The sequence below is a fragment of the Lissotriton vulgaris genome, chromosome 6 (assembly GCF_964263255.1).
Source record: "Lissotriton vulgaris chromosome 6, aLisVul1.2, whole genome shotgun sequence".
Classification (NCBI taxonomy): Eukaryota; Metazoa; Chordata; class Amphibia; order Caudata; family Salamandridae; genus Lissotriton; species Lissotriton vulgaris.
This window is the reverse complement of record NC_141694.1, coordinates 1,114,563,067-1,114,578,465: the sequence shown is the minus strand read 5'-3', so window position 1 is coordinate 1,114,578,465 and position 15,399 is coordinate 1,114,563,067. Positions and strand designations below refer to the sequence as shown.

Genomic DNA, 15,399 nt, shown 5'->3' with positions numbered 1-15,399 from the left:
AATAAGGAATACCTACCCATTCATTCCTGTGGGCTAGGAGGCCCATAGGAATGAATAGGAAGATATTCACTATTTGTGATTCGGTATTAAAGAATCGCAAATAGCGGGAGCTATTTCAAGGGTTCCAGGGTGTCAAAAGGACACCCTGTAGCACCCCTGAAATGTGCATGTGTGCATATGTGGCGCACATACATGCCCCAAGGGCATGAATGTGTGCCACATGGCACTTTAAAAAAAGCAAAAAAGTGCTTTTTTACAGGAAATCGCAAATTACCACCAACTTGAAGTTGGTGGTAATTAGCGATTCCTTAAGCCTAAAGTGCACTTTCTTTTGTGCTACCTACATTGCATTTAAGGAATCGCAATTAGCGATTCCTTAAATGCAAGAGCAAAATAAGGAATCGCAAATTTTGCAATTCCTTATTTTGCTAGTAGATTTGAACTCACCTACATTGCTCTCAGCCAAATACCGGTCAGTAACGCAGAAATTCGGCGAATTTCTACGTTACCGCTCGGTATTTAGCCACCTACATCTGGCCCTAAATTGCTTTGTGAACATTTCGAAGTACATTTTCCTTTGAGTAATATTTAGTTCTAGAGGGCACTATGTTACTTTTCTTCTTGAAAGTCAACCTCTGAGATGGACAATATTTTATTATACTGAGATGTGTTCATTTAGGCTGAGCCCAAGCCCAAGCACCACCATGCTCCTTCTTCGAGAAGCCTGTGACCTGTTGCCATCGCTGCCAAAGACAGCTAAGTGCAGATGGTGGTTGTTCTTGGCCCAGTTTACAAAGCCTTAGAAGAATGGAACCCTGCACATCAGATGCAAATTACCTCAACCCCAATGGCTGACGCCCCGTAGCCAGTTTACCCATTGGTCTCCCAAATGTGGTATGACTGTTTCTTTTTCACACTCAGGAAGAGACGGGTATGTCTCAGAAACAAATCAAGTCAACTGTAAAGGGAGAAAGTCAACTTTATTATACTCGATGTTGGGATCCACTGTAGACACCCTTAAGCAAAAGTTCCTTCCCAGCACCCTCGCCTCGTTTTTACCAAACTATCAAATAGCTTGCTGTGCCACCGTTGTCAGAGGTTTGCATTGGATGTCACCTGATTAAAGATGAGATAGACTTATCAATAGCTGATGGGCCACTCCCAAGCAAAGCAGGAGAAACTGACAGTGCTTGTTAAAGAGGTTTAGTTTGTGGCTCCTAAAATGTAGACCAGGATGACGGCTCCTGTGGTAAACTCCTCCATAAGCAGATCCACAGATGGTGATTTCAAGGGCCCCAAAGCAAGCCTCCTGTCTGAGTTGCATGGAGCCTGGTCTCCTTCCTGAGCCTGCTTCCACAATCGCATGCAGCTTAGGAATTAAATAGGCTCAAGAGCATGACTAACATTAGTAAAAGCATAAGCCACCATAGAAAATATTACAGATGTGTAGTTCGGGGTTCTGATGCAAGAACTTTTGCCTTCAATACCACAGCCTTAAAATGGGCCGATGACAGCAGTCATAGTTGACGTAAAAGACAACATTGTCTACTTGCCACGGCTGAACATAAAACCAGTGGCAATTGCATCATCTTACCCTAACACTGTAAGATGTGAAGAGGATGATTTCCCTGCGCGCTGTTCGCCTTCCGTCCATGGAAAGTAAATTGCTGAAAATGTTCACAACTTTACACACCAATACACAAGCAAAATGGCTTTTCGTGTTTGTAAACTTTTACTTTGGTCCAAACAGAATACTTCCTCGATCCCTTGGAATGCCTTTACTCTGATCACTGCTTATTTGCCAGGAACCCATGAGATAGAAACAAAAAAGTGGAAAAGACAAAACAAGCACGAACTGGGGAAAAAAAACAAAAGCAGGCTCGCCACACAAAGAAGGGGAGAACTGTTTTGTTGACAAAGCATGAAAAAGGGATAACGTGAGTTCACAAACACCCCATGAAAAGAATAGACGGCCTGCGTAGGGTTTAGAATAGAGCAGGACGTTGGCGCTCAAACAGATGTATAAATGGTTGATTAGAGAGTGGTAGATTTGTACAAATTCTCATGGTGCAGCCAGTGTAGAGGAATACCCTAAACCTTATAAAGAGCCAAAGATAAAGATCCTTGGCACTAGAAACACATATAGCAGGTACTGGGCACACGTGTAGGATAAACAGTATTAATACTGAGCAAGTAACACAAAATTAAGTTGACACCGGTGGTGTAAAAAACACGTTGTTTATGTAGGTTTCTGTCTTTTCTCAGAACATACAACGCCAGCCGACACGTGTTTCGTCAACAGGAGGATACCTGTGACTCTTCAGGGCTGTGAATTTATATCATAACATTTAGAATACAATATAAATAATGAAAAAACAACAACACATGGTTCAAGATTCACTAGTAAGTGAACGGTCCCTGTTAGCTATTACAAGTGAACATGTAAAGCACCTGAAAACCACGTTGAAGACCCATATAAAGAAGGTTAAAAACACAAGGTGACTGTGGAGTGAGATGCTAGAAAACGACAAAAGCACCCCCTTAGAGGTACAGTATAAGAAACAAAGTCTGAGGAGTGATATTGCGACAGTAATCTCCAAATTATCATGATAAGATCTATGTATGGATCGGACCTACAGTAAGCTAACTATTGGTCACATGATTTGAGCAAAAAATGGGCAAATGGTGAAACGGGCCAGAAAACGGTATTAATTTTCACAAGGGTGATGCTAGCAGAGTCTGTAACAATAGGGAATAACGATGTGCATACATCAGAACAAAGTGCAAGAAGATGTGGCAATTATACTCGGTGCGGGTCGTCATGTAGATACAACAAGGGCGATGGCTACGAAACATGTGGACAATGAGTACAATGTTAATGGACCTAACAATGGTATACATTTTATAGTATGGAGACATGGTCAAAGTACATTGAATAATCCTGACTAACTAAAACCTAATCCTGTGTGTGGGATGGCGGGAGTGACAAAGTGAAGTGCGGTCAGTGAGCATACGAGAATAATGGTGGAACAAAAGGGCACGGATAAGGGATGCGACATGGCTCAGCGCGTTCGCTAATGCGGTCCTTCAGCTGCCTGATAGTACTGCTGACATATTGGCTGTGGCATGTACATTCCAACACGTATACAATGTATTTAGTGCTGCAATTGATGTTGACATTTATCTCATATTTTTGTTTGTGGTGACTGGGAAATGATTTAGCACCGTTCCTAGCCCATTTGCACACGCCACAGCAACCACATTTGTAGAACCCCTTGGTATGTGGAGTCAGCCATGTACTTGTGTTGCCGGAGGTAGGTACAGTGGGGCTAAGTCTGGTACGTAGAGTTTTACCATGTCTGTAAGTGATCAGAGGTCTGGGGCTGATGTTAGGGTCCAGAGTTTTGTCTGCTAGTAGAACTTTCCAGTGTCTGTTGATGCTCCTGACTACAGGACTGAGTTCATTGTAATCAATAATCAATCTGGTTTGAGGAGTATTCGAAACCGGTTGGGTTTTGGGTTGTAATGTGCTTTTACGGTCAAGGGTGCCGATTCGTTTGACCGCTTTGTTGATGATTCTGTTGTTGTAGCCACATTTCTGAAACCTGTCCCTCGTGTCTGTGAAAAGAAGTTCCTAATCATTTGACTTTTGTTGAACCCTAAGTAATCATTATTGGAATAAGCAACCACCACTGAATCACTACTGGAACCCAGGGACCCAAAATCTGTTATAATTGCAATTGGGGATCCAAGCCTAAGCAATTTCGATCACAAAAATAAGTAAATAAGCATTCACCAAACAAATACACAAATGATGAAATATTTTATTAATTTACAAATATAAATGAACAAATTCTTTTTAAGGTAGAAACTTTTTTGAATTTCAATTGAAGCCAATCCGTCGTCTGTACTATATTCTGTTTGCTGCAACTTTTACTGCTCACACAAATCAATAGGACACCAACATACAATTTGGCCTATGCTTTCAAATTCCTTCACGTTTACAGAAAGTTTTTAAATGTTCTATTTTACATTCTGCCTCTATATTTATATACATCTAATTAATCGGTTCATATTAAATCATTTTTTAAGAAGGCACAGACCCACTAAGTAGGAGTCACGGACCACAGGTTAAGAACCGCTACCCTTGAAGTTAAAAAAAAAACAACAGCTCGAGAATCAGGGACTTCTTCTGGCAGTGACATATATGGGTCGATTGTGGACTGGAAGCAGCTGCATAAAAAGTATTAGGAGGTCTTAAGGATGGGTATTAACAATATCAATCACTAAGGCCTCAAGATAGTGTTGTTAAAGCTACAATAAAGTTTCATAGATTTAAACTGAAAATACAGGATACTGGGGAAAATAATTAAGTAGTGATGACTTGAATGCTGTTTGTAATACGTCTGTTGCAACACTGCAAGCAATTACATTACAGCCATTGGCATAATGCCGCACAAGTTACCCATAGGAAAGGAGAGGTAGGGATCCCATTTCAAATGTTCAGCAACAAACGAAGAAAATGGTCGACTGGGTTTAAACAAGACAGCAAATGCAATGTCAAACTTACCAAAATTTAAAAACACCAACTTTGCCTGGATAGCAGGACACACTTTCACAAGTATTGGAATGGCAATGTAGAGTCCCAGCAACCAGACTAGCACCATTCGTAACCGAAACCAGAGGCCATACCGCCTAAAAAAGGAAGAAAAAGAAAACAATGTCACAAAAGTCAAACTTGGCAATTTAAGACTGAGGTTGCACCACAATCGGTCATTATTCTTATGTACTCATTTTTTCTACTTATATCTCACTCCCTCCAGTTCAAATCAGGTGAGAACTGTGGTGCACAGTGAAAAATGTCAGAAACAATGTCAAAGACAGAATGTATTCAGAACAAAGACATCAGTGCAGTGCTTCTGTGAAGCAGTGGACTGCCCAGATGTATACCTTGCATCATGGTATATATGAGATACGCTTAGGCCATTTTGAGTTAACCCCGGTCATCTGTTCTGATAAACCCATACAGCTCTGCAGTCAGTTGAAGTAGTACTAGTAATTTAGTAGTAGTGCTAGTTGGTGGTTGTTAGGAAACCAAACTCCGATACACATAGGAGATGCGTAGAGGAGGTCCCTGGGAACATAGGACACAAGCATGTCTTTGGTGTCACTGAACTACAACTTTGTAACGGTTTCTAGGAAAAGGAGTTAAGTTTAGGAAGAAACAGCAGAGATTAGTAACCTATTTCACAGGGACAGTATGAGAAATCACTACCTTGGCCAATGATAGAATAGGAGAACCAAACTTCAACCACTGAAGCAAACGGGCATGACATATGCCACTGCTTGGGCTACCCTGAAACAGGGTATGCTTTTTAAAAATTACTATTTACATGTATTTGTTGGACACTTGAAGGTGTCCTGGTACTCGTCTAGAAGACTCAGCAGAACTACAGCGGAATAAAGTAAATTAATGAGAAAAGAACCAGGTTTTTAGTGGCTTACGGAATATGAACACGCCGGGTGAGCTTCTCAGACAAAGTGGGGTAGAATTCCACTTACATTTACACACTTTTATGAGATGAGATTTGATTTATGAGGCCACCTAGCTCTTGCTTTAAAATAGGATACAGAAAGTAGTGAAAACCTTTTATAATTGTACTCTTATACATTGTTTACAGATGCCCCATGGCCACCACACTCATCTTTGACTGTTGAGCATCATGAAGCTGCATCATGTGCTTCTACAGTAGTAGCTGGTCAAAATAGAACATATCCTTCTTAGTGTTTGAAGAGTGTGCAAAGTGTAAAATGAGTGCGGGAAGAATGTGAGGGAGGAGGGAACTTCATATGGCTGAAATGTTGCGTACTGATAGGTGATCTGTGTGGCTGAGGTGGGATGGCCACTGAAAGCTCAAGCCAGATGCTTGTTCTGGCTCAGCTCTAGGTCTTCTTGGTAACTCGAGGCCAAATCGAGCCGAGCTTTCAATGGAGGCCTTGTGGCTTAGAGGTTATAAATACCAACCATGTAACATGGGGAACCACAGTCGAATACCTGCCAATCTCCCTTTGCCCCAAATAAATCGTAACTTAGTCCGTGTCTGTTGTTGCACTCTCCCTTATGTCCTTGGGTAAGGCTTGCCCTATATAAAAACCCCAAAAACAAAATGAAAATTCTGCCTGTCACACACACTCTAATCTCATGCGCCAAGAATTAACAACAAAGTATTAACCTTTGCTTTGAGCTTGAGCTATCCAACTAGTGACTGAATTGCACAGTAAGAAACAGGTAAACCTGCGATCAATCTCAGGTTTCCTGTGTGGCCAAATTGTGTGATCCTAGCCATATAGTTAATTTCACCAAACCTCCTGTTAGCTCATTACCACACTTGAGAGCACCTTCAAATAGGTGATTTCGGGTCACTGTACAAAAACCTATTTTGTTTCACTTAATAGTCTATAAAATTGCTCCATCTAGAACATGAATCTAGGCCACATAAAAGGTACACATTACAAATGACTTGCCTCTTAGCTCAGTATTGTCATCAGGGAGGGGGCAGAAATATTTCTTAGTTCAGGTTTAAAAACTCTCACTTTTAACAAATACTCTCAATGCAGTGATTACATCTGATATACTAAGGGAAGGGAGTAGCCAGAAGTCCAAAATACCCATCACTTTGAACTAAGGCTCTGATGACACTAATCCAGAAAAGCAAGTAGCACGACCTGCCCCAGAATAGCTCCCTCATCTCTTCCATTCAAGCATCTATCCATTCATCCTGCAACTATTCCATCCATCTACTCATATCCACCATTTCACCTTTACATTCTGTCATCCATTCATTCTTTTATCATCAGTCTTTCACCATTTTATCTATCCTTTCACCCATTCACTCATCCACACATTCTATCACAGATTCACCATCCACTTATCCTTTCATCCTCCCATACATCCTTTCACCCTTTCAGTCTTTTCCCCATCCTTTCACTCACTCACACATTCTTTCGCCCATCTAACATTTCATGCACTCTTTCATTAACCCACCCATTCCCCATGCGTCCTTTGACCCATCCACACTTTGACCCACCCATGCAGTCTTTCAGCCATCCTTTCACCCACCCTTTCTCTAACCCACTCGCCCTTTCACCCATCCTTTCGTGCCAACCACACATCCTTTCGCCCATCCACCCACCCCCCTTTAATCTTCCATTCTTCTTTCCATTTTCCATCAACCCATCCTTCTGTGTCAATAACTACGAGCGGTTTTCTGCAGTGCTACAGACAGAAGAGGCCCGTAAAGTATCCACCCCCCCCCAGCTGTAGCTGCTAAAATAGGGGTTCACAACGCACTTGTTCTAAGGCGAAATGGTTCCGCGTGTTAAATAAAAACACGTTTTGAATTTTAAACACACCTCATCATATTCTAACAATTTTTGATGCAAGATTGGCATGCCAAATATTTTCATGGCATGGCTCGGCTCGTACACGTGGTCTTACTGCCTCGCTATTAATTTGATGGCAAAGGGTAATATAGAGAGTACACGCTGATAATAATTGAGTAAAACAACCAAATGCCAATCTTAAAAAAAAATAAACAAAAAAAACAATACAGTAATTGAAGTTGACACAATATACATCGGATTTCAAAGCAGACAAAAACAACGTGTCCCGTGGTTTGTTGCAGAATTCAAGTAACCTGCAAAGTCACACTGATCTATACAACCTAAACAGGATTGTCAAAACTTTTAAAAAAAATAGAAACTAAACAGTAAGAAACCCTTTTCAATAGCATTCATTCTTCTGCTACAGCCTACACTTTTAGATTTCTTTCAACGTTGAAAATGCTCTAATCATGCGAAGAACCTCCCAGGATACTTCAGCTCCATTTTCGAAATCCTGCGTCATTGTGACTTTTGTAAGACATATAAAAGCTATTTTAAACGCATATTGTAACTGAAAGCCCCATTGACGTCGACGTAAAACAGTGTCTTTTTATTCGTGTCAGACAAGTTGTTGCCAACATGGTAGCCACCGCAGCAGCTTTGCTTTGAGGAAGAGAAACTATTTTGTGACAAGGAAAAGTGCAGGAACATCACAACAAACATTGCTCCTGCAAATGTTCCCATGCTTCCGTTCCAATTCATAAAGAGAACAGAATACATTATGCTCCATATCTGTGTTTCAAAGGAGCTTGGCGCAAGTATTCAAGGTCTGTTAACAAGATGAAATCAAGTTGAAACTTAGTGGTTCTCCATTTCCGAGCCGCTCGTTCACTCAAGGACCATCTGCAAGGGTTACTGAATTTTAGCAACAATTTTGCTGTATACTGTTGTAGGTTTTGGTCACAATGTCAACGTGAATTTTTTCCCCCAACAAAAAGTCGAGAATGGCATGTGGTGAAACAGGATTTTCCCGCGCTGGCCTGTTCTCCCCACCGACAGGGACTGCGCTGGCGAGGGTTGTAAATTAAATTCATGCGCCAGAGAGCATACTTTACTTTAAATCACGCTCTGTAAGGATTCAAAAAGCCGGCTTGCTGGGGACAGAAGTCTAACCAAATTTCATATGAACAGACATGATGCTTTTATCTACGGGATGCAGGTAGGGGCGCAACTAGACCCAAACTTCTGGTGGAAAAATCTCCCAGCCAAGGCTGGCCCCAACACTTTTTTTGGAACCCCTCTCCTTCTCCATGAATTCCCTCACTACCACTTGCCAACAGTGCACCTCATCTCTTGAGAGCCCCTTTCTGACCAACATTTCACTTTTATATAGGGCTACATGTACTTTACTCACCCTCAGTTCTGTGATCTGCATGCAGGGGCGGTCTTAGGCATGTGCAAGCTGTGCACCTGCACAGGGCCACCAAACCCCAAGGGCCACCACACCAACATATATCCTTAATATAATAATCCTCTGAGGATGGATACATATTTGCGTGGTGGCCCCTGGCAGGGATTTAGCGGCCTCCGGCTCTGTTCCACTTCCAAACACCCTGACCCCTCCTTCTTCACTGGCCTCCGGGCTCCGCCCCGCCCCCCTCTTGCGGGGCCCCCTACCTACACTTGCTGCCCAGGGCCGCCATGAGCCTAGAGCCGCCCCTGCTGCATGGTACACGTTCTTTGTAGCAGGCACATTAGCCCTCTGCACTGTGTGGGTGACAGGAGTGCACGGTGAGCGATGCAACAGTGTTCGAGTAGGGTGAGAGGACTGACTGAAGGGCGAGTGAGGTGACTATATGAATTTGGGTGCGGATGTAAGTGCAGAGTGGGACGAATGAATGTATGGTTAGTGATGGGCTTGTTTGAGGGAGATTGCAGATTGAGCAGTGAGGGGGACAGGTGAGTGAAGTGTTACATGAGTGCAGGGTGAGTAGTCTGCTCTGCGACTGCAGGGTGAGGTACAGGGTGAACGGCGCAAGAGCATTGTGAGTGCGGAGTGATCACTGTGAGTGCAGAGTGAGCGGTGTGCTCATGTGACCACAGGGTAAGTGGAGGGAGAACGGTGTGAGTTCATGACGAGTGGCATAAGTGCAGTGTGGTCCCTGTGAGTGCAGGGTGAGCGGGTGGTGTGAGTGCAAGGTGATCAGTGCGAGTACATTGTGATCGCTATGAGTGCAGGGTGAGTGTCAGAGTCGGAGTCTGAAGCCCTTTCAGCCCCATGAGCGCTGCGCTCCAGGGTGCAGGGTATGATGGCGCTCCAACAAGACAGAGGTTAGTTGTTGACTGATAGCATATGTGTCTGCTTCAGACTTTTAGGACTCCTGACCCAAATGTATTGATCTGTGACCTCAGAGGTACATGGTCACTGTTTTGTGGTCTCTCAAAAGATGGCATTGCAACAGTGACGTTTTAGGGCAAAGTGGGCTCTGGGCCAGGGCCCCAGATTTTCAGGGGGGCCCGATAGAGCCAGCTCCTTAATGCATATGAGCCTGCCCTGATGACTTCGGGTAATTCTTAAAAATATTGTTTAAAATACTGCTTCTTTTTAATGTATCGTTAATGTGGGTGTTGTGAAAGTCTGTTACAGACATTTTGCAGAGAAATGTTGTGTTTATGTTTCATGCAACATTTATAAAAAAAGTTTCTTTTAATCAAAGCAGGACCTCGCATATGAGAAGTGGGAGGATGTCAGAGACTATTTGCAATTATATTGATGGGCTAGTAATGTATTAAAATATTGAAAACACAAGTCACCATCCCTGAATATTAGATGTAATAACTTCAGAATTTGAACGAGGGCATCTGTGCATTGTCAATGACCTGACCAAAGAGGGCATGAAAGAGCTGAAACAGGATTATAAATTGAAAGCTGTTCTAAACATGGGCCCCCAAAATATGATCTGCCCTGGGACCCCAAAATTCTTAAAATGCCCCTGCAGTGCACACTCATGGAATCTGTCAAACTCTTAAAACTAGGTTTAGTTGTGTGAATGTGTAAAAGTGGAAGGTGTTGTATGTTAAGTCCCTAAGCCAAACCTAGCACCCCGCTGATGACAACAGTTACCCCTGACGATGGACAAGGTGATGCCAAGCAAATCCCAGAAATGCTCTGTTGTGTACACTTATGACACAACCGCAAAGAGCACAAAATACTAACTGTATGGGTAATTTGAAAAAGCAGTGTCAGCTCCAAAGACCATGGCGACTGACTATTTAAGTTTCCGATGGCAGCCGCAGAACCTACTGTAAGCCACAAAGCATCAGAGCTTTCCATGGATGAACTAATACAGACTGACTATATATACTAAGCAGACACTTTTAGATCTAGCGGAAGCCAAGACTCTATGAGTTTTCTAAAATTACCTATAACATACACTCGTGTGTAGGTGGTTTCAGCTAGACGACTTCTTCCATTTAATTGTTTTTTTTCTGTCAGTCACAATTTAATTCTGCAGACTACTACATACAGCATGGGCAATTGGTAAGCCCACTCCAGCCACTTGCCAACTTAATTGGGGACGACAGGCATTCTTGCTCTTTCACAAGGAGCACACCCACCTCCAAAGTATTTCCTACAGTGTCAGAGACTACAATGGCAATGTGTGCTTTTTGTAACAAAAATATTTTTGCTTTTAGTAACTAATGTTTGTAAAATCCACTCACTGTACAGCACATTTTACACTAAGGCTGCACCAATGAAAAAAAGTGGTTATTTCCCAAAGGCACAGCTTTGGAATCTCTTGGACAGAAAAATGTCTGCCACAAAAGTAACTGGATCTTCATTTACCACCCTGAGAAGGTATATTTATAAGACACAAGTTGGAGAACCATCACTTGGTATCCTTTACTTGATGGGCTTTATCACTGAGACATAGACAGTTCTTTGAGGGCACCACGTTTATAAGAAACGGGAAATCCCACTTCATTTTTTTGTACCTTCTATGTGATTTTTTATTATGGCCTCGAAGATGAAACGGCTGTAAAAGATAAGTTCACCACGGCACTAGAAGTTGCCTCTTGTCCCAAGTGGGACTTCCCGTTCTGTGGCTTAATGTACATGCCACTACATAGTTCCAAGATCATGGGCCTAGTTTTAGATACAATTTTGTTTGTTGCGCAACAACTGGTTGTGAATGATGTTTCTACTCAGTGTCAATAGGTTCATCCAGATTATTTGGCTTCTTCGGGCATCCTTTACATTACAAATGTTTTACATCGATTTGGTAGGAGTTGCCCACCAAGTCTTTCTTTATGCTCTGTCCGTGTAACAGCGTTTAGTTCATTCAGTACCTCAAATGCTTGTAGAAGCCTTGAAAGTGAGTTTGGAGGAGTGGGAGGTTGGCAAACGGCCAGGCAACAGTATTATTAGTCTCTATTGTGAACCTGACTAAATTGAGGTCGCCTCATTTTCCAATCTTGGGATCAACCTAGACAGCCACTCTGAGCATATCTGGAAGGAAAAAAAGAAATCGACCCGTGTGTTTGTTTAAAGACTTGAATTAGGGGGGCAGAGGAGTGTGTGACATATCAGAGGTAGATGCACATGTGGGGTTTCATACAAAAGTGTGACGGTTCCATGCATATTTTTGATAATGAATTAATAACTCCGAATTTCGCGAAACTACACCACTAAATTCTACTATGTTCGTTATTGGAGAGCCCAGCAAAATAGAAAAAGTGATCTGGTCATAATAATCTAAAAAAAAAAAGTAAATGTTTCAAAAGATCTTTCATGTAGAAGCCTTTAAACGCCTTTTAGAAGTGGAAGGCACATTTATTATGAGTGCCCACTTTTACGTACTTGCATATCTATTTAAAGTAAAGCCTTAATTGAGTTTTTCTGTAAAAAAATCCACAACGAAGAACTTGTGCCAGATGGAGAGCGATGAGGTGGTCCCATGAGAACCTCTGCGACACACGCACTCCCCGGCAGCTTCTGATGAAAAGGCTTTTATTTTTAGAAAGAGTCCATGTGGAATTACACAAGCAGCCATGTGCTGCGAGCAGAGTATTTGTTGGTCAAACGAGGAAGTGAAGGGACTGCACAAAGATGAACATACTAGTAGAAGCATTACATGTTTGAAGAGTTCAATGGCATCCCTTGTAATGACCAATAGCAATTATTAAGAATCAATCACACGAAATCACCATTCAGGCACATATTCTCAAAATATAATTTGAATATCAAACCTTCCGTGACCACCCGCATATAAAAGATAGTGAATGTCATAGGCTGGGCTTATTCACAGGAGAGGGAGTGGTCTGAGCACTACTAAGAGCGCATGGCGGTTTGGTCGGCCATCTTGGGCCAGCCAAACCGTCACGCGCACTTAGAATTTCTCCACCCAGCTGAGTTGCACAGCCGGGTGGAGACATGTCTCAAGGCTCCCAGGCACAGCCTGAGTGGCCAAACAGGCCGCTCAGACCACTCACGACACTGCTGTCATGCTTGTGACAGTAGCCTCGCAATTGGCTTAGGGGGGCCTGGGAGCTTTCTGCTGGAAGATATGAGGTCAGAAGAGAGGCGGCGGCTATAACCAGGCGAGTGATTTTTTTTCACCCCCGTTCCTTGGCAGCCACTACTGATGCCCAGCCCAGATTCTGGCTGGAATGAAAAGCAACTGGATGGATTTCTGACTAAAAAGGGCTTTACGAGTGTCCCAGTATTTGGGCTAGCAATATCACACTGCAAATACCATTCTTGATAAAAAAAATTGTACAGAAAAGGTGCAATATTAATTCACCGTTATCAGTTTCACTTATTTTAACGGGGATAACATGATGGGCGTCTGCTTCCTCTTGAGCTAAAAAAACTCTGAATGCGGCTGTCTGTATTTTTCCAAACAATTTTCACCTGGCAAAGTTGTAATCTGGATTTGTTTATATGAATGCACTCGTACTGGGACAGAGAAGAGTAGCAAACTCATTTCGCAACTCTTTTTTCTACTCTGAAAAAGTCAGTACATCACCACCTAAAGCAAAGCATGGAACTGGAATACCTTATCAGTGTCCTCCATGAGATTTTGGGGGGGCTCCAGGCAAGACATGTTAGCCGCTCCTGTACGGAACAAATTTGAACTTCATTACCCATTTCATACTAATTCAAGCCAGCATGATACCAAGAAATACTAAACTATATGTTGAACTTTTAACATGGCACACAAAAACACTTGGACTATGTCTTGTGCGGAACCTCAAAAATCCTTAAGATGACTCTGGGTAGAGAGACAAAGGTAGAAGTAAGAAAGAGGGAGAGAGGTTTAAATAGAAGAATGGAAAAGACAGGGGTCATACAGAAAGTTCACTTTCCCTGGTGTTCCCTTGGAATGTAGGGGCCCAAGGCAACTGCTCCTTTTGCCCATATCTGCTTCATGTACGTGATATTACACATTCTCAAACACACAGATTAAGGATCTAAACTTCCCAGTAAAGGAAACGATTAAAAATGAACTATGCACATCCAACCTAGAGCTGAATTCAAGTGAACCCCTTGGTCTAAAAGTCCCATATGGAGAAGAACCTTACATTTATAAAATTATACTAGACTGAATAACAGTTCAGGAATTTTACACGCTAGAAGGAACTGAGACCTGAACTGCGAGCAAGCAACTATGGAAATCACGTGCCGCAACATGTGCTGTCTGAAACAACAAACAGTAAGGAACTACTGGTGGCAATATCTCCAAATCACACGCTACCCAGGCAGGATGGAGGAGTGAGGAGGCCAAGCTCTCAGAAAATATACCTTGCCAGTGGTGTAGGGGTGCATTGAGGTCTAATGCAATATTGGAAAATTAACCCCACTCCAGCGTCCAGTTAGCTACAGAGTAACGGAAAAACTTTGTAGACAGCCCTACAAAGCCCTGGTGCCACAGCACCTGCTGCACCATTGATAGCAACACCTCTGTGTATTACTTTTACAATGGCGCACATGAGAATATACTGCGATTGGCAAATGAGCAAATTGTTTTCTTTCCTGTGACTTTGACGAACAGGAGAGTCCTTACTCTATTGGTACCAGGTAGGATTTCTGAAATATCAACAGAAGCAGGAAGAGATGGAGCGATCAAGCTCAGCAAAAACAGCCACACTTATAAATACAGAGAATGAAGGACACGTATGAATAGGCAAAATGTCACATGCTAATAACACCACGTGAAAATAGGGTACGTGTAACAGAGCTCAAAGCAAAAAATGCCCATCGGCATTGGAAAGAAACTGAATCATAGAATGTTAGGACACCAAAGAGAGAGGAAGGGATCATGGTTTCCTTCAACATAGGTCTGTTTTACACGTTAGGCTGTGTACCACGTTACAAACGAACTGATGGCCTTTCGGAAAAAGGTTAAAACATGGCTCTTCCCAAAATCCAATTGATCAGCACCATGACCACTGTCCCTTCTGTCCCACAGGGTTCTCAGCTATAGGTACTTAGCGCCAGGATGCCCGTAGGGTTGCAGAGCGCTCTACAAATACCATAAATAATAATAAAAATAAATAAACCATTTTCTGTGTCAAGAATAATTAAGTTGACTTTGAGATGACTGAACTCTTACTCCTAGGCCACCCCTTCGGCCATACCATCTGTCCTATTCCTATACTGTGCTTGACCTGACACCAATTTTCAAGATAGAAAACTGTTTTACAAAGCTATTGCAACAGAAACCCTGCTGGGCTGGTACCACACATCTATATGCATATGCCAGTTTATTCTTTACACAGATTGGCTGGAATGGAACCCACTTGTATAACAACCAGTTATTCAGTAATGTGGACCTAAGCCCTCTGGTTAGGCGACTGTAGGATGAGGTGGATTCTCTATTCATCCAATGCCAGGAGGTCTTGTCTCAGGAACAGGGAGATGGCTAATCCCAAAAGAAGCGAAGGATGTTCGGGAACATCTTCAGGCAGGGCCAGGCTGGAGCCACTTAAAAGACTCATCACAGAGGACTGTTG

General features: G+C 42.6%; 1 protein-coding gene across 5 annotated transcripts in view; it reads right to left on the bottom strand.

Moving 5' to 3' along the window:
• ABHD12 (abhydrolase domain containing 12, lysophospholipase) overlaps positions 1–15,399 on the bottom strand; it is a 454,310-nt gene that overhangs the window by 199,558 nt on the left and 239,353 nt on the right. For 3 of the 5 annotated variants that reach the window (XM_086927195.1, XM_086927194.1, XM_086927197.1), the window contains one exon: positions 4,571–4,695. In XM_086927195.1, the coding sequence (XP_086783321.1) occupies positions 4,571–4,695 (125 nt within the window). Of the gene's footprint in view, positions 1–4,570; positions 4,696–13,442; positions 13,502–15,399 lie in introns of all 5 variants that reach the window. The other 2 variants (XM_086927196.1, XM_086927198.1) reach the window with 1 other exon arrangement.